The sequence below is a fragment of the Tetrao urogallus genome (genome assembly GCF_951394365.1).
Source record: "Tetrao urogallus genome assembly, chromosome: 1".
Classification (NCBI taxonomy): Eukaryota; Metazoa; Chordata; class Aves; order Galliformes; family Phasianidae; genus Tetrao; species Tetrao urogallus.
Genome location: NC_136813.1, coordinates 76487811 through 76508555, shown reverse-complemented (window position 1 = coordinate 76508555; position 20745 = coordinate 76487811). Strand labels below are relative to the sequence as shown.

At 37.8% G+C, this 20745-nt stretch overlaps 1 protein-coding gene across 1 annotated transcript; it reads left to right on the top strand.

Moving 5' to 3' along the window:
* Nucleotides 1-4690: 4690 nt before the first annotated feature.
* Nucleotides 4691-13295, top strand: SMPX (small muscle protein X-linked; the record flags this gene model as incomplete). Its single annotated transcript, XM_079541632.1, has 3 exons — nt 4691-4729; nt 9434-9523; nt 13158-13295. The coding sequence occupies 3 exons, from the start codon at nt 4691-4693 to the stop codon at nt 13293-13295; spliced, it is 267 nt and encodes an 88-aa protein (XP_079397758.1).
* Nucleotides 13296-20745: the final 7450 nt, after the last annotated feature.

The following is a 20745-nucleotide window of genomic DNA, read 5'->3' as shown; positions in this document are numbered from 1 at the left end:
TCTGAAGCTGTAATGGGCAGGAGGCTGCACTTATAGAAGTGGGAAATGAGGCTGTGCCCCATGCATGACTTGCTCGTCTCCTTCACTTGACTGCAGCACTCACAGGTAGCGTGAGCACAACTGTATAATAACTTCTCATGTTTTTATTAACTATGTAAGCTTTCCCACACACTTTTCCTTTGGCTTTTCTTCATCTATACGCCCTACCTTTTAACAACCAGCAGCCATGGCCTCACCAATTCAGGAGCTCTCCTTCCCGTCAGCACAGCCTTCCTGCATGCAGGAACAGCAAGCAAAGACCCTTGGCCAGGTTTGCTCTCAATCCAGCAACAATATAGCAAATACTGGTGTGACATTTACCTCCCCTAAATAGTCCCACTGAGGTGAGTTCTTCATAATTACGTCTTCATAATTATTTCTTTCTCTGATGTAGCAGGAGGGAGGGAGGCATGTGCTGCCCCACACGCCGCTGGAGGAGATGTGTACTACCTCCCACCATCATGTGCCTCAGGGAGAGGGAGGGCATGAAAAGGACCCAAAGGTGTGCTCCTTCAACACCTACTGCTTGACACTTGAGCCCTGGTTTTACGATGGTCAAGTGTCACAGGGGACCAAGTTACAGGGTGAATCAAATGCTATATTTAGGAAGAACAACTGGAAGCTATGACAGGAATTCTCTTTTACACTTTGCTTCTCAGCCGAGTTCCACTCCAGCCTGGAGCAGCTCTCGGTGCCGTCCAGGCTGAAAGCATCAGAGCTGTTTCAGACACATTTGGCGGATCACAGTCAATAATTCAGCCGGTAGAAGAAGGTACCTCTTTCACCATCGGAAGGTGTATATATTCATTTGACGGTTTGGAACTTTTCTTATATAACTAGATAAGTAGGCTAATGTTGAAGGGGTCAATTAAAAAAAGACTTATGAAAAGTCTTTAATAGCTGGCTGCGAGTAGTACTGTTTTTATGCCTGTTTTAATGTCTTGTGCACAGTATTTAAAACAGATCATTATAGTTATTGCTCCATCTACTGCGAGGATCTTAAAAGATTTAAAACTGTCATTTAAATGCCTGCTGACTCATAAGAAGCACAACCGTATTAGCTTAAATGCTGTAGTCCATAGGTACATGCTTATTGTTTTCTATATGCTACATATAGTGAAATGTTATGGGAGGGGTTGATAATAAGAGAAGTAGTCTTTCACTGTTAGTTTAACAGGTAATAGTGATGGTGGGAATTGTATTACAGGAAATACACCATTTTCTTACAGCATGTACTAACACTCAGGAAGCTGCAAAGTGGGGGTTCTTTTCTTTCTTTGTGCTAGCTGGGTTCCATAATGATGTGGTTCCTGTCTAAGCCTTTTAATAAGATAATACACTGTGGTTCTGTGTCCAAAATAGCCTTTGTGCTTGATGCTGTAAGTACAGCAGGGGGGAAAAGGACAGCATTCAGCTGGGGGGAGTCCCTCCTGGTGTGTGTAAGCTACTGTGCATCTCTTGTGCAGATTACAAAAGATGGCATTATGATACCTCATTGCATTTAAAGCAAATTGAATCAGTCAGCTCATTATCTTTCTGCAGCCCTGTCAGAAATTATTTTTAGCAGAGGGACAGTAGATAGGTCCTTTGTTTTTTAAAGGATCTTTTCACAACACAGATTTTTGTCAGCCTACAAAATGTAGTGGTTACTTTCACTGGGAAGTGAAGAAAGCACAGGAATTTGCAGGGGCTGCCTGGCATTAAGCAGCTCCAAACTGAAATCTGTTGCTGCTGCTTCCTAAGTTTGGCTCAGCATGCAGACCATAAAAGGTAAGAGATAAGGTATGGAGGAGCCCAAAAGGCACCAGGGCATAAAGGCTGTGTGCCTTTACTGCTTCTCTGAGCCTGCACATGGGAAATTTGGCTGTGGAAGTGACTGTGGAGAGTGACTTGTTTGAGTTTGCAGATTGGAGTGGAATGACAGAAAAAAATCAGTCAATCAGTCAGTGCAGCACTCTTAACTTTCTGAGATAGCTGGAAAAAAATATAGAAATGTATACGAATACAGTAATTACTTCAGTAGTAGATGCATCTGTAATGTGGGGTTTATTTTCCTGTGGTTGATGGTCAGTACTGTTTGGGAGGGAATATCAGGTGAGGGAAGGAAGAGGAAAGAGCTGGGGAAGATTGTCTATTTTTACTCAGTGGTGTGCTGTTGTCCTGATTTCTCTAGCAGTAATGAGGACAGCATAAACTGGTAGGAAAATCACCCTCCTCCGAAAGCAGTCCTACACAACTGTATCATACGTCTGTCTTTAGGAACAGGAGTTTGATTGCAATCATTGCAAGCTCAGAGGATCTAACTGAGGAACATGATTGCTTTTCTTTTAAAGTAGAAATTCCCTGTAAATCCCTACCCATTTGTTTAAGGTAGCCACAGAAATGTGGGGCACTGTTTCTGCAATGCAGACACGCAAGATGGAAGAGTTTACCTTAGCTTGAATTTTTTTGTGACTGTGTTTAGAAAGTAGACCCGCAGTGTTTTAAAATGTTTCTATTAATTTCCTGCCCTTTTGTTTCCATCTTTCCATTCTAATTTGAAAGAGGAAAAGATAAGAAAAAATAATTAAACTTTTCTGTATTATGAACCCTGTTTTCCAATAGCTTGGTGGGTTGTTCTGTATTTATTTTTGGAACAAAACTCCTGATTAACAGCACAATGCATCAGTGTAAGCTGTGTGGCAGTCATAAAGAAATGTTTATTTCTATGCATAGCAAGGACTTTTAAAAAGGAAAGAGAGTGCAATAAATCTGTCAGTTGAAATTTTGGCTTACTGAAATCTTTGCAAATGTTGCTATGAACTTCAGTGACTAAGATCTCATCCCTCAAACTGAATTCTGAACTTTTCTAAACTATCTCTGATTTCAATATAGTGCCACAATGTATGATTCACTTGAAGCATGCTGTTTGCATTTTGTATGGATGGATTATTTTTTTACTGATTTACAAATGTCAGTTCATCTGTTTAAATCTGAAGCCTACATCCTCTGAGTTCAGGGTGAGCTAGGACCCATACAGCTGAGTGTGCAATCAGAGAGAGACCTCTAATGGCAGATCACCTGCATTTTAAGTTCTCAGAATTAGGAACAGATTTAAAGCTGATAAGAGAGTATGCAAGAACAATCTTCCATGCAGCTTAAGGAATATGACTTCGGACTGATACTCTGGTCTGAAGGCAACCTACAACGATCGGTATTTAATTTGTTACTTGCCTCCATGGGAGAGTTATGGCCTTTGGAGTCACAAAATCTTTGGCTCACTTGTGATTTCTTACTGTATTTCTACTATTCTCTCCTATATCGTTTATTACTATTCTCAGTATTTCATTTTCAATGTTAGGTAAAATACTGTAGTCAAAATATGCTACAGTTTGGTTGTTATCACTGAGTTCTCTGATGGATTTTCAAGTATTTACTGATCAACTTTTAGTATTACTATTCTTATTTTTCATTGTAGTGAGATAGTGATGAAGGACTAGTCCAGTTGAAGTAATAAACCTCAGTGAAATAGTAAAATGCTGAGACTATTATTCAATTAAAGGGATAGTAAATTTCTTTTTCATTCTTTTCTTCCCCTTTGCTTCCTTCACCCTTCCCCTTTCCCTCTTCCCTCTCCCCCCCTCCCCCCTTCCCCTTCCCCTTTTCCCCCCTTCCCCCCTTCCCCCTTTCCCCCCTTCCCCACTTTCGCCCTTCCACCCTCTCCCTTTGCTCTTCCCTTCCCTTCCCTTCCCTTCCCTTCCCTTCCCTTCCCTTCCCTTCCCTTCCCTTCCCTTCCCTTCCCTTCCCTTCCCTTCCCTTCCCTTCCCTTCCCTTCCCTTCCCTTCCCTTCCCTTCCCTTCCCTTCCCTTCCCTTCCCTTCCCTTCCCTTCCCTTCCCTTCCTTCTTTCTTTCTTTTTATCTTTACAAAATCATTAGATCTTTGTTTTTGTTATTGAGTATTCTGTACCAGTCTGTGTTTCTGTTTGCATGAAATTATATGAAAAATATTTTTTAAATTTTTTTAAATTTTCTGATTGCTAAATAAAATTAATAAATCTAAATGATCTAAAACTTTGAAGAGATGCTGCTTAGTGCCCTAGCAATATTTAGAGAGAAAATTGTTGTTTAACCATCTTGATTTCCAAGACAGTTTCATCATTTTCAGTCTGCACGTATGAAGAAATTACAACGATGTGTGAATTAAATGATTATATCTGCATTTATCAATGCTTTGTGACAAGTTATGCTTTATTTGAAAGAAGGTTTAAACTTAGAGTTCTAATAATTCCTACACACATACTGTGTCAGTGATAATCATGCATTGTTTATTCTCAAGCACTTCCTTTAGCTCATGCTCATTTTACGATGCCATTAAGGTTTGAGAGATTGTTTATCTGTACTCACTATTGTTTTTAATGTGAAAGAGAGAATTCCATTTGTGGCTATAAAAGATTAATTGGAGAAGCTCAGGTGTTCTGTCTCCTTTTGATATTCAGAAGGAATACCTAAGCAACTCTGAAACTGAAACGGAAATAGGAGATGGGCAGGTGAAATGGATGCCTCTCAAAAGGCAGCATGGGTTAAGTTCTAGTTTATCTCCCCTAGGTATCAGAATGTCACAGCCTGTAACACTTTCCCATTTTGCTTGCAGGGATAAGACACTGTCTTAAAAATGTCAAAACAGCCAGCGTCACATGTCAAAGCCATTCAGGTAAGAGACAGTATTTATGTTTCTAATATAATAAATAATAAATCTCAACCTCTGTTGTCTGACAGACTGCACTTTGCTCCTACAAAACCCTGCAGAAGTGCTAAATGGGGATTATTCTTTCAGAGTTAAAAGCTTGGTACTGAAAAATTTTGACCTGAACAAGATCTTATAATGTGAGCCGAAAAAAAAAGTGAATCAGATAGGCTGTTTGCTCACTTTCTTGCTGATGTGTCCTTTTCAACACTAACTTATGTCTGTTGGTGGACCAGCAAAGTAAAACATGGTGATATATCTACAAAAGTGATCAGCATTATGAGTAAAACTAATTATTGCAACTATTGTCTTTTCCATAAAGTTAATGTAATTTTGGGAAAACTTTAGTCTAAAAGGATAGCAGAACTATTAAGGTTTTTAAATGCCTGTATGTCCTCAATAAAAAGAAAAAAAAAAAGTAATATTTGATTAAGAAAACATTTTGTTTAAAGCATAAATAGAATGTGAGAAAAGTTTACATTTTCATTAGAAAAACCCTTTGTGTCATATACTTCCTCAAATGGGTTATTGTCATAAGAATGAAGTCGGTTTTTATATTGTTGTAAAAGAAACACTTGGAGAATTTGCCCATTGTCGTCATGAAATAGTTAAACTGTACTTAATTCACGCTATCATTGATTCTTGTAAAAACAATTCCTGAGCTGCAGAATTTTACAGAGCGTTCTTGTATTTTGTAAAATGCACTTGCAACCAAATTTTTGCCACAAGTTCAGGTTCCCTTTAAAATATGTAAGAGTCAAAAAATGGATTTTCTAAAGTCTGACCTACCCTCTGTTTCCCCAAGGTAATACTAACTTAGTGGACTAAATTATCAAGAGGATTAGTTATCCGGTGGCTAGACAGCATACTAAAGTGGAAAGACACTAAAATGCTAATGTTGGTCATCATCACATGTACTGGAAAAGAGATGCAAGTTAATTCAGTTGAAATCATCAGAAGCTACTGATTTCATGTAGTTCAGATTTTTATCCTTCATATACAGATGATGGAAATATTTATGTGATTAATGAAAAAATGTAGATAATTCATAGATTAAAATGTTTTACATTTTACTTTTAAACTTCATGAGCATGTACAAGTGTTTTTAAGGAATGAATTTAGTTTGTCCATTAAAAATGGATTAAGTTTAAGCAATGAGTTTCATATATTATGAAACTTTAATTTTTACAATGGTAATTTGCACTAGGAAAATTACTGTACAAACTTTAAAATAAATCTATTAAATATTGTATCAAAGGTTACTCCTGCAGGGAGACTTGTTCTTGAGTTGATGCTTGTTGCCCTTGGAGCACTCTGAGAACCACAACTCAAAACATCACATTACTTTCATACATTGTGATTCATATATTATGATCCTTTGCTATTAGATGTTATTGCAGTAGGACTGACATCCTGTAGAAAATATACATAGTGCTGTAACAACAGAAATGTAATGTCACCTCACTGACTGAATTATCTGGTGATGCTGCATGTCAGGAATAGCTTCTTTCTGACTGTACAAGATGTACACTGAAGTCATCACATGCCAAGAGCCACTAAATACAGACATGTTAAGAGTAACATCTTGTTCCTAAGAGTAGTTTGGGATCACAGGGGACCAAAGATGTATTAACTTCTGGTAACTTTCGTTGCTTGTTTCCCTTTACTCTCCCCCTCAGTGCATAAAAGGATGTTTATAGATCTCGCTGACAATTATTCTCCCCACAAACACTACTCTTTTTTTTTTTTTCCAGTTCTTTCTTTTCTTTTTTTTTTTTTAGTTATATTCAGTTTTTTTCCCTCCCCTCTTTTTGTTTTGTTTTTTGACTTGAACATGTTCATGTTCAAGGAGCTTTCCAGCTTATTTAGTAATGCTTGTGGACAAGTAGGAATTGGTATGATACTGTGAAGAATTTATCTAAGGTCATGTGCCAACATAATAATACAGGAAGCATTACTTTCGGAGAAGCCCTCATTCTCACAGAATCACAGAATCATTTAAGTTGAAAGGGGCCTCTAAAGGCCATCTAGTCCAACTCCCCTGCAATGAACAGGGACATCTACAGCTATATCAAGGTGCTCAGAGCCCCATCCAGCCTCACCTTGGATGTGTACAGTGACAGGGCAGCCACCACCTCTCTGGGCAACCTGTGCCAGTGCTTCACTGGTTCCAGTTTGCTTCACTAACTGTTTCAAAGCCCTTTGTTCCTGAATACCTGAACATGATCCCAGTCAATTTTGGTTAAAATACAAGCAAGGCTTTGGCTTTTGATTACTACTGAATGAGCAACAACCATTACCAACAAATACAAGGGACACACAATGTTTACCAAACTAATTTACACATACTCCACATTCATTCATAGTTCATAAACTTGTTATTAGTTGCAGCAGAACTTAGAAGGTGGCCTCGAGAAAGACAAAGATAGGATGTAGCTTCTCAGAAAGAAGCCACATACTTTTAGACGTGTTCCCTTCAGAGTGTTCAGGAAGACCTTAGTAGAGTGCATTAAGACAAATTTCTACTCATTATGAGAACTGCAATGACATCCAAACTATGATAGGCACTTTCCAGAAACAAAGAAAGATGTAAGTCCAATAAGAATCAGTATTATTAAAAATAAGTAATGCAGATACAGAGGTCTGTCTACAGCAATTATAATTTACAGCTTCAAGAGTTTGGAATGTAAAATGTTCTATTTAGCATTCCACTGGATGGGATCAGAGAAGAAAGAAGTCACCAAGACTTGTGTCTCTATCCCAGCAGCCAGGTAGCAAAAGCCCCAAGGAGGATTTTTAAAAGCACAGTTATACACTTGTGTTGATTGCAATACAAACACAGTCCTTCCAGAGCTACACTGGCATGCAGGACTCAGTCCATTGCTCATGTTTTACATTGGCTTCTTATCCGCGATAATGGACCAGCCTTGGGTTAAGAGGAGATTTATGCTCAGAATTCTGGCATCTCTGGTCAGGAGCTGCTAGGAAATTAGCCATTAGCCATTAGCCAAATATTTAAAGTTATCATGTGTTATAGTGTGGTGTGTGATCAAGTCCAGACAATATTAAACTATGTCTTAAAGGCTACTCATTTTACTAAGTAAGTATTTCGTGTCTGCATACATCTTGTCTAAACTCTGAAGTGAATGCATTTATTGCAGGAAAAATGGTTCAAACCACAGCAGTGTGACACAGATCAGTCTGAAAATGCTGAAGTGGACCAAAGAATGGCTTCTTTAATTTGATTAGCAGTCTGGCACTTACCGATTTGCTTTTGTTTCCTGAACCATTTTTAGTCACCGTTGTCATCTGTCCCCCACAGGAAGAAATACAAGGATTTATGGTTTTGTGGTCAGCCTTGTAGGAGTCTGTTTTATGCTTTTATTGTCCAAGAAGAATAGATGCCCCCAAAAAATGAGGAGGATAGATCCATCCTGGGAATAGTGCTGGTGATTCAGTTCTGCAAACCTGTGTGGCCACACTCTCTGTAAAGTGCTAAGCTGTTTCCTATTCCAAAAAAAGCATCTGGCTGGAGGTACCAGAGACTGTCTGGGGAGATGCATAAAATTATAAATAGCAAAGCTGTTTTTTTCCACTGCTAAATGAAATAATGGGTTAAGTACTGTGAGGCTGAAAATGCCCTGTCTCCTGGGAACTTAATGAGTGCAGACGAAAGGTTTTACAATATCTAAACTAATGCTCAGCGAAAAAGCATGTGAAATGAATGCCTATTTGTCTCTAAAATACATGGCTCTACAGATCTTTGCAAGCCCCACTGAAATGGAATCAGCAACTTGCATAAATAGAAGTGTAAAAAAATGAAAAAAGAGAAAGCTGCTTATTTCATATCAATTGGATTCTTAATTCATCAGGTGCTGAATTATGGCCAGAACATTTGTGGGCTGTGTTCCTGTGGTTATCCAACCTGGGCGCAATCTGCAGCACCATGATTTGAGCAGAAGGATGGTATTGTTCATCCTCATTTTGTGCAAATCAGTCAGATGGTAAATGACAATAAAGCAGCTCACTGTGTGAAGGTTCTCTGCTTCAGCTCAGTGGCATTACCAATTCACCTGCTGGTTTTCGAAGTGGGAGTCATGATATTTTGATGACATTTCCTATGAGCAGCTTCTTTTCAGAGATCATGAGATAAGAATAGGTTTAATTTGTGCACTTAGTTGATCACGCCATTCGACTTTTAAAATGATCCTGTCTGGGTCACACAAGGACAGATACATTTTAGCCATTCTTTCCTAAGCTGTCCTTCCAGGAGGCTTTATTTTTAAAAATGCATTGCAAACTGCATTATTATTATGGCTACTAGCTTATCTCACAAATGAAAAAACAGATTTCTTTAGTCATACAGGTAATATTTGGAGGAAGGCTGTTGAAGCTAAGGCTCTTTCATGTGTTTGACCAGGATTGGGCTGATTTGAGAAGTGGGCCACTTTGGGGCTCCTCCTACCCTTGTCTGGGTAGCTTTGTTTTTTCCATCTTCAAAATAGAATCATGGAATCATAGAGATGGAAGTGTTTCTCTTTCCCATGAAAGTGTTGTTACAAATGTCTGTACAATAATGTCTATACTCCTGTTGCACCCTTTTAGAGTTCTGCCGTTAACCATGTCTATATATCAGTCATTATTATAAGCGTTATGATTTCGTCCTGACAGGCTAATATTAACATCCCCATGGGAGCTTTTAGACCTGGTGCAGGACACCCTCATAAAAGAAAAGAAGTAACACCTGAAGAAGTGGAGGAGGTAAGAAGAAGTGGGCTTTTTGGTATTTTCTTTTTTTCAAGGGAGTCCCTGACGATGTAAGAAAGCATTTAAATCAATCTTACAGCACTACCTACCAATCATAGGTACCACAGCTGACATATGACAATGACTCATGCTAGTAACTGACCACCTATGAAACACTTTGTAAAAAAGTAGCTTTTGCTGCCAAGGTATCAAGGTAGGAACTCAAAGTATTTCGAGGGTCTGTAGCACTACTTCAACAACAGGATGAAATCTGCTATCAGGACCTCGTTAAAAGTATTTATCTAGGCTGAAGCTGGTGGAATACAGCAGGTAAAGTTATAGCAAGGCTTTGGAAGGGTCCACTGGTACCTGCTGCCCTGCGGTGAACTTTATTGTTACACCTTAACAATATTGGACAGGAGTTCAAACCTGACATTTGGAAAGCTTTTTGAATTATTTATCAACAAATAAAAATGGAGTGTAAAGACTAAATGTTTGCAAATTAAAACCAGAAACTGTGAACCCATTTATCTGCAGATGGAAGAAAGTACTCCTTGCCAGACTGAATTCTGTGTTTTGACACCTGTAATTTACAGGGAGCATTTAACACTGGATTTATAACAGGAAGTGTAATTTATACCTTAGCCAACAAGGATCACAGATGCCATATTTCTGGATGATATTAGAGCATTTTATTTACCATGAACTTTTAAGCATCTAAAACCAACTGTGGAGAGATAGAGATGTTCCAAATAAGAAAAATACATTAGTTAGGATGGTTGCTTATTGCTCCTTGGCCAGTTGGCATAGTCTGGCTGTGTAATCCCCATCTCAGAACTGGTCCTTCTGTGCCAGAACTAATGATGCTCTGTGGAGCCATGGCCAGCAGGGCTCAGATTGACCCATGCAGCCAGGCCAGCTTGGGCAGGACTCAGTGCTCACACTGGCTGAAGCAGAGTTGCTGTTGGAAAGAGCATTCCCCATTCAACAGCCTGGTTCACTTTGGACAAATCCTCAGCTGCTTATGACTAGGTACAAGCACACACAGTGGGAAATTTTGGTTAAGAAATGCTTAATTCCTTTTCAGCCTAAATGAGACAAGTTTTCTTTTCTAAATTTCAACATACTCGATATAAATATTGCTCTGTTTATACAAAATTATTCTTACCAAATTCAGCCTGATTTAACTCTTTTTAAGAAGATTTAAAACAAAAGAATACAAAACAGAGAAAGTGACCTTAAGCACGTACTGCTTCCTGTAAGGAAATAAAAACACATTGCTCTACAGTAATTAAATTGGTGAGGAATTAATATTTTTAAGCAGAAACTAATGTGATATGAGTGAATTATGGTAGTATGTGAGAAATAAAATAAATGACAGGTACTGAAAATTAATTTTTGTTGGATAATTCTGTATTGCTTTGCTTTACAGCATTACATAAATACTGTACACCAGACAGACGTTACAAAATGAAAGTTCTTGGACCTGATTTTATATTCACCCAAACCAATGGAAGACTACAGAAACAGCTTTTGTCATGGGAATAAAATAAAAATGCTACCAGTGAACTTGTCTTTTTGCATTCTCCCCTGGTTAATCTTTGCAGTCAATATAGCTCATGAGTCTTTAGAGCAGCCTTAGACGAATATATCTTTTGCTAATAGTCTTTTGCTAATAGCATTTTTCACTGCATTTTAAAACCTTGGCAAAGGACATGAGAGAAGTATGGTTCTTACTCAAATGGTTGTTATAGTCCAAAGGAAATGCATATTTGTGAAGGTCAAAGGAAAGACCTTAGTGACATGAAAAAAAAAAAAAAAAAAAAAAAAGAGGGGGGGATTTCAAGAAACAACTTTTCTTCACTCAGAACAATCCCATGCATGTATCTGTTAACTCTTGTCATACATCTAAATCATTTTACAGTGTGCACCATTTTTACTACCGGAAAGAAGAGTTTTGGAGAGATGACTTGAAATGGTCTCTATAGTATGATATCTGCTATGAACTAGTAAGAACTGTGGGGTTTTCAGGACAGTAGCTAGGGGTAGTTAGTAGTTTTTTTATGAGTTTTTTCAAATTAGCAAGCTGTGCAGTATAGCTGTGAAAGGAAGCAAAACAAGTTCATGGCACCTTTAACTGATACAATTTTGTGCATCTCTCCAAACAATTTCTGTGTCAATTTAATTATTCTCCTGCTGAGTTTTTTTCCCAGATGTTAGATCATAAGCAAGATACTAAACAGTTCATATAGTATCTGGGGCTGGACTACTGACTGGGATCTTAAATGACCAAAACAAAAAATGGTAGCTTGCAATAACTAATACCACATTAACTAAAAAAAAATGGGAAAAGATAGTAAAAATCTACTAAGCCAAGCAATATAATTGCTCAGGTTTTCTTTTATATGGTGATCTCTAAGAAGCTCAGATAAAAAAACAGAAAAAACAAAACAAAACAAAAAAACAACACAACCACAACAGAATAGAGGATACCACATAAAAAGAAACCTGGTTTTCTAAAATTCCTTTTATTTGCTTATTTGCTTTTAATTTGTTTATTTGCTACTTAACATTGTAGAATTCTTCTTCCTAATTGGTATGTAGTCTCTTAATCATAAATTGATTTTACTGGCCAATAATAATTAACAAATAACTCTGAAATTTTAAAAATGAAATTAAATGTTAGGAATTAACTGATTATGGGCTAACTTGAATTAACTTCAAACTCCAAAAAGCCCATCCAAGAGTAATTTAAAAAGAAAAAATGATTTGTGAAATTATTTGCAGTAAAGTATTCAGTCACCTCTGATTCTACCTGATTCCCTCTATGTGTTCAGTCTATAAAATATAGAACAGGCTGGATAAACCTTAAACTCCCTACTGGAAAGCTACACCTTCAAAAAATTGCTCAGTATAGAATAGAAATTGTCTAAAATACATGCTCTACCTCACTGAGGAACAATAGTACAGTGGAGGAACCACTGAGGGGTGAAATGCTATCAGGTCCATCAGGAATATTTGCTATATTTGCTATTGTGTTAATGCTGCTATTTAGCCAGTATTTTTGCAGTGTCAGCAAAATAGCCATTAGGCACGACACCATTTCAAACATAAAGTGGCAAAAATCCCTTCAGAAAAATTAAACATCAGCTCAAGCTGAGACTGGACAGAGCTTTTGGGGATAGCTTACTGTTGATATAGTTGATTTCCAAATCTGGAGAAAAGCATGATGTTTTTGCTATCCAGGAGGCCAGCAACCATGAGACTGTAAGAAAATGGATAATAAAAATGATTCCTTATCCTTTTCTTCCCCCCAAAGTGAAAGATCTGCAGTTGCTTTTAATATTCTTTTGCTTTTATGCTAACAAGCTGACAGTGTAAATTCTTCTCTATTTACAGAAAGATCCATGTTCCTCTGCATTGACCATCTTTTTTTTTTTCTTTTTTTCTTCCCAAAATGTATTTGGAAATTCAAAACAACAACCAACAAAATAATCCATCTCTTCCCACCCTCCTCCCCTTCTAGTGTTTTCATTGTGATTGCATTTAGTATAATATCATCCTTTACTGTTTCTCAAATAATTGACCTGTGCTTAAGCTCAAGAGCTTTCTATTGCAGCAGCAAGGTGACTGATATCCTTTTGTGCAGAGTGTACCTGCTACAGAAGAGGAGAAAGACAAGAAGCATCTCCCAGGAGCTGTAAAACTTCCAGGTCCTGCTGTCAACTTGTCAGAGATTCAGAACATAAAGAGTGAGCTGAAATTTGTCCCCAAAGCTGAGCAGTAGTTGGAAGAAGCAGGTAAGTAAGAGAGGTTCTTTCCATGGCTCTTGGAAAAGCAGGGTGATCTAGACACATTTTTATGCCAAAAGATGGCTTTCCAATTATTTCAAAAATCCTGGAATCACATCCCATATTTCAAAGATAAAATACAATTTGTAGAAGAAGAGGTCAAATAATCCTTGGAATTCTGCTTTATTTCAAACATGCAGCATGCAGGAGACTGTATCTGATGATACATGATGTACTTCAACCTGCCTTACAAAGAGTGTGTTTTGCTATTAGGAATATTTTGAAGCCAGCTAAAGAATACCATCTTGTTCCACAAGCACAAGTTCCAATTTTATGGAGTGCAAGATTTGTACACTCTAACTACAAATAAATGTATTATAATGCAAATAAATATGTTAAAATGATGGAGAATTAGGTCAGTATTTTTAAAAAACTCCTTCAGAACACTAGAGATTGGATATAATTTTAATTTATGTAATTCAAAACTAATGTACTAGCGCCTCCAATCATTTTGTCACACAAATGCACCCAATGCCACTTATGGCATCCAAGAACATGCAACGTAGCTATCTGGTGTTCAGAAATATGATGTGGGACCTCAAGAAGATCTTTGCTCCTCTGGAGTGAAAGCTGGAGATCAAAGAGGGACTCTCAGTTACTACAGACAGCACCAGATACTACGGATTGAGGTGCTAATCTGATCAGCACCACAACTCATAACTCATCTTGGTTATATTCATCACTTTAGAATAATAGAATAGAATTGCAGTAGAATGGTTTGGTTTGGAAAATACCTGAAAATCATCCTGTTCCAACCCCTCTGCCATGAACAGGGGCACACACTTTCACTACACCAGATTGCCCAAATCTCTATCTAACCTGGTCTTGAATGGGGAATCCACAGCTTCTCTGGGCAACTTGTTCTGATGCATCACAATCCTCTGAGTTAATAATTTCTTCTTAGCATTTAATCTAAATCAACATTCTTTTAGTTAAAAGCCATCACCCCTTGTCCTATCACAATACTCCTCAATGAAGAGTCCCTCCCCATCTTTTCCCATAGGCCTTCTTTAGGTACTGGAAACTACCTGAAGGTGTACCTTGGCCTTCTCTACTATAGGTCGAATAACCCAAATCCTCTCAGCATGTCTTCATAGAAGAGGTGTTCCAGTCCTCTGATCATATCTCTGGATGCACTCACTCCCCAGGGCTGAACATAGTACTGCAGGTGGAGTCTCATGGAAGTGGAGCAGAGGGGGAGAATCACCTTCTTTGCCCTGCTAGCTATACTTCTATTGGTAAGGTTTGCTCTCTGGTCTTCAGGCATACATTGCCAGTTCGTGTTGAACATTTTGTCCATCTGTAACCCCTTGTACAGCTCTGCAGTGTTACTCTTTCACTTATTGCCCAGCCTGTATTCATATTTGGGATTACCCCAACCTTGCACATTAACACAGATTTTGGAATTATTTGCACCTGATTTCAAACAAAGCCAATAAATCTCTGTTCTACGTTCTGAGCCATAGGAAAAAAAAAAAAAAAAAAAAAAAGGTCATTTCCATCCCTGAAGTTATGATCTGATTTTCTTTGACAAGCCTTAATCAATAAAGATATATCAGGCAGTTATGATGAATGTTCCACTTTACAGAGGAGTTTCAATCAAAAATAACTGAAGAGGGTAAGATACTTGTGTCAGATTGTAGTCATCTGAATGGCCAGCTGTGGCTACTGACACAAGTCCTTTTTATCATGAAGAGAAACAGAAGAGCTAAGCTGAGTAAAAGAACATCGTCTGGAATTTACTGCATATAAACATTAAAACAAAACAAAACACAATGCAGAAAGATTTTGTGAACACTGAAGTGCTACGGTCCAGTGATCTTAAAGGAAATGGCTTATAATCTGAGTGAATTGTCTCAACATGCTCTGCAGCATCAATATATTTTTTTAATGTACACTATAAATATGCCATTTAGAAGGAAAATGTGTTTAGTTTTTTCTTGCTTTTACCCTGCTGTGTCACAACGTGCCTGTTATTTTAAAAGAAATAACAGCCTTTCTCTTTGGGAAACCTGGGAAAAGGAAAATTAATATTTTGTAAAATGTAACATTGTAGTCATCACACCAAAGGAGTGCCCAGAGAAATATGAATTTTTAATGCCAGGCTTTAAAGATTTTTTCTCTCTATAAGAGGTATTTATATAGATACGTGACTCCACGTTTTGTCTAAGACAATTGTTGTTTTCAGTATTTAAAATTGTAATTTTATTACTAGCTTATGGAGCATCTGAAAGTAACAATTAGAGCATGCACAGACATTTCCTATACGGAAAAGATTTTGACAGGAAGGTCAGTAAAGTAGAATAATAGAATCATAGAATTACCAAGGTTGGAAAAGACCTACAAGATCATCCAGTTCAACCGTTCACTTAAAAGTAAAAAAAGTAAAAGGCATCCTGAAAGCTGTGAGGTCATTATGAAGTCATTTCCTTCTCCATGCTTCTTTTGATGTTGCATTGGTTACCACGTTCTGATGGGAAGGCAGATCACATTGCTTGTGGGGAGGGCAGAAAGGAGCAAAGGGTAAAGGGGGCCCCGAAGTACAGGAGGATTGCAAGAGGGAATGGCTGTGTGAAATGACATAGTACTGTTGGTAGCAGGAGGTGATCAGAAGTTACATATGTCCAGCCATTAACTATTTACCTTTGCAAGGGGAAGCAATCGATTAGAGGTATCTCTCCCAAGAGATGAACAGCTGGTTGTTTTTGATTCCAGACACTACTGCAGTGATGCTAAATATGATCGCCATTTACGTATTTATCTGACTACTGTGAGAAATACCACTTTCTAGAGTATGGATAATAAAGTCACAGATCATTTCTAAAATGAGAACTTCTAGAAGACTTTCAGGCACAGCACTCACTGGAGATCAGGAGTTTGGTTTTGATTGCAGTGCTGAACTAAGTATATGCATGAATTCTACATAATATTGAAATGCAAATCAACTGTATGCCACATCCAGTGGCTTGGAAAGGTACTAAATCTAAGGATAATGCCCCATATAAGATATTCATATGTTCAGTTATTTTAGTCATGTCCTGCAATCTCATATAAAATATGAGGCAATCACTGAATTGTTTTATGGCTGACCATTTCAAGCTAGTGAAGATTATCTGTATTTGTGAGAAGTTCACATTCACATCTGCCTCATACTTTGCTTCATGGCCAAGAAGAGGTTACTGACCATCATTTGGATGTGGTGCTCTCTACAGAATGGTATATTGATTGGTCAATAGAATATGTCTGTTCAGAGTGTATAGTGATAAATGGGTACATTGTTTGGCTTTCATAGTTTGGAAATGAATTATCTCTCACATTAGTACAATAAACTCTTCAGATATTCACAGTGGAGGGATTTCCCTTAGTTAGTATTTTTATATTTCTCGTGGTACTCTGTAGATAACCACTGAAGCTAGTGTAATAATTCCAAATTCTCTAGATAGTTTCCATTACGTTGTAATTATATAATGCAATATCATAAAAGTATCAAAAACATACAGAAATGTATCAAAAATACCAGAGGTTTTATAACTACAACAATTATTTCTAACACTTCCTTCTAATACTGTCGTTTTCCAAGGCATAGTTTCAGTAACTGCCAAGTCAGTATTGTCTATTTTGTTTAAATTTTGATCCATGTTGTGCTCAGTTTTATACTGCAAACTCATCAACAAAAATAAAGAACTGAAGAACAGTAGGTTGGTCCATTATTTACAAATTCAGTCCTGCAAAATTTGTACTTTAAAGTAACTTCAGTTAAATATCTTTGGTTTTACTCTTTCACCAAACTAGGAAAAACTGCAATCATAGCTGTGAGTCTTAACAGTTTGTGGGAGGGATATAATTAGTAAGGTGTCATAAAGCTGGATCCAGTGAAGGTCACAGAGTGCTTATTAGTTAAGATATTCCTGTAGTCATCTCTTACTGCTGATCTATCACCTATAAATAGCCCATTAGAATACTCTGCTTTGTTATAATATTTTTTTTCCACAGAACTGTAAATGTTGTTTGATGCAACTAGTTTTATTATACAAATATGATTCACTTTCCTTTTCTCACCTGCAATTTTTTTTGCTGTTTCCCTTCCACTGACCCCATTGGGACCCCAACTGACCCCACAGGGACCCCAACCGACCCCAATCGACCCCATAAGGATGCAACTGACCTTCCACATACCCATTTTTACATGCACAAGAATGAAACATACACAGAATAGAATCACAACATAATAACACACACTAATCAGCTAAATATATGTCTTGCTGAGTTAAGCCATGCTACGAAGCATTTAATTTCTAATAAATGGAGCATGCTATGGCTGTGATTCGTTACTGATTGTGGTTATATCTCATAAGGTAACTAGCATAGTGATTGGAAATGGAAATATGACAGCACAAATTGTCATTTCTCCTAAATAGAGTGTATATTACTTGAAGACATAGAATATAGAATATTTTGGTTCTTTCTACGTTCTATTCTGCTTTGTGTTTTGTGTCCTAAAAAGTGGATGTTTATGTAACAAGCACTTGTACGAGTACCTTGAAGGACCATGGAGTCTGAACGCTGGGCTGTAGTTTCAAAGGGCCCAAGCCATCAGCTAATGTGGGCCAGTCTTTTCTCTTGAAGTAGATTTTCATACAGCTATTGAAGAAATTTCTCAAAAGGGAAAAAAGGGAAATTTACTGCCTTGAAGTTACAAAAAAAATAAAAAATAAAAAAAAAAATTCCTTGTCGTGGACATACAGGCAGCACTGCTGGCATTCTTTTCTGGACATGTTTGGGGAAAGCTCTCATTGCAATCCCAATCACATCCCTACTCAGAGTCTGGTCAGACACGGTTGCTAAGCCATGTCAGGGCTGTTTCTAACAGGGTGCCTGTCTTGTTTAAGGTGTGAGAAGCACACAGCTGGCACTCGGAGATTATCCCTTGTCCGGAATTCTGGGAGAGTGGCTTAACTGCCAAATGAGCACTAGTTCTGTTGTCAGATACAGAAGCAAGTGAGTTCTCAAGGAACAAACAGCTAGCAAGAACTTCCCAGGGTAGCTTAGACTTTGCAGTCCTTGCAACATTACCTCCTCTGTAACATATCAGAATAATTTGCCTCACAAAAAATGAGGACTCTTGTCAGCAGAGCAGCTATGCAGATTGGCATCACTTAAAGAAGAAAGAGAGAGGAAGGGAAAAAAAACGGAAGTCCCTTAGAGGATAGAGCTCTTATATCCATACTTAAAAGACTTTCCTTGGTGTTGCTATTAATTATTTACAAAAAAAGTCAATTACTCTGAGCTAAAAATACACATTATAATTTTTCCCACTGAGTACTATGGATGTTAATTACAGCTTCATGCTACATACTACATTTAGGATGCATCTCAGCTGCAAGCTGTTATGTACTTCTCTTTATGTCACTGTTTTGATACACTTTTCAGTGATTGTGTCTTACTTCTGTGCTCAGGTAAACCAAAAGAACATGGTTAAACTACTACAAGTCTACTTATTTCATTATTTCAAACTTTAAAATAGAAGACCTATAGATTTCTTTTAAGAGAGAAAACTGGGATCCCAGGAAACAATTCCATTTTAGAGGAGCTGTATTAAAAAAAAAAAAGAAAAAAAGTTACTCACGTTTTGTTTCCCAGTGTTTCTGGGTTTTAAAGTAAAAATTGAGTTAATCCCTTCAGCTGTCCATTGGAAACCAAGTCTCTTCGCTACCACTGCTGAAATGCTGCAAGCCTCAGCATGATATTCTTCAGGCCTTTGCAAATCAACTAGAGGTTGCCTTCATGTTCACTTATTAAATGGTGGAAGTGAGCAGGAAAACTGGCTGGAGAGACTCTGCTTTCTAAATGCCTTGGATAGCTTAAAGGTCTGCATTTGTAGAGCAAAGAACAAGATATGCTCTAAAGAACAACAAATACTTCCATATGAAGTTGTTACACAGAAAATTATTGTGTTTTGTAGTTTTGAAAACTAACGGCTTCAAAGCAAACACTGTAAAATCAAAAAGCATTTTGCTCCAAAGGAAACTACAAGAATGGATACTTAATTTCTTTTTCAAAGCGTAAAATATGCAAAACATATCTGTGCCAAGTTGTGTCTTCAAGCAGAGTGTTTTATTACTGGAAGAGACAAGCACAAAGTAGTAACCCAAAGAGCTCTCATTTTTCCCATGGGTCTGAGTGTGGCAGGAAGTCTCTATTAATTTTTAGAATGTGACCATATTATTTACTACTGTGCCATTGCTGTGTTCAGGGCTCCTTCTGAGAGTCTGCAGACATGTGGAGGTCAACAGACCTCAACTAATATACAGAAGAAATTTCTTTGTTGAATCTCTTGCATCGACCCATTAATGACTTTGAAGTAAGAAAGTACCTCTCACATTAGCAGGGTGGTCCTGCAAATCTCTGCTCCTTTCACAGATGAGAGCCATTAGTCTTCAAAATGAGAGAAAGGCACCAGAGGGCTGCTCTAAAAGTAACGCCTTCTATTTTGTTATGTTGCTCCACTATGCCAGAGGTGAGTGTTCATGGTATATGGCAGCAGAGGCTGAACCTTCCCACCAATATCCCATTGCATTTTGTTGCCGTGCAACAGATGGCAGTAGAGGGACAGTGACAAAATGGACTCTGACATGGAAGTGCATATGAAGCATACGTGTGTCACTGAATTCCTCTATGCAGAAAAAATGGCACCCACTGACATTCATCAGCACTTGCTGAATGTTTCTGGAGACTAACCAGTGGACATTGAGCACAGTGAGACAATGGGTGGTGTGTTTCACCAGTGGCAACAGCAATGCGAAAGAAAGGCAAGCCATGCTCCAGATGGCCACACACAGCTGACACACTACAAAATGAAGAGCATCTCAAACAGCTGATCCATATGAATTGGATCCGGGTGGTGACTATGTCGAAAATTTGTGTTTTGTAGCTGAAAATTTGATCTTTCAAATAGTGTTATTATGCTCTTTGGATGTGTTTTAGTTCCCATGGAAATAAATAGGAGGCATTACTTTCAGAGTGACCCACGTATTTGCTTAGCAATCTGAACCTATTTTATATAATCTGTGTTATTACTACCTGCCTACCTATAATCACTCTGTTGATTAGTTAGCCCTGTACTTTCATCGTCAGACTCTTTAACAGAGAATCCCCTGTGCTTCCACCAGTGCTGCTCTTGACAGATTTTGTAAGAACTAAACTTCTCAGTGAATTCCTCAGTTGGACACTGTCATTGGGTCCACACTTCTCAAATTAAGCTTCTAAAGGCAAGAAGCCTCCTAAAGATGTTGAATGTGAAGGAATCAGTGAAGTCTGAAGATGGGATACAGTTAGCAGGCTTTTTCTTGTTTATCATGGCTATATGTAGTAAAAGGTACTATGAAT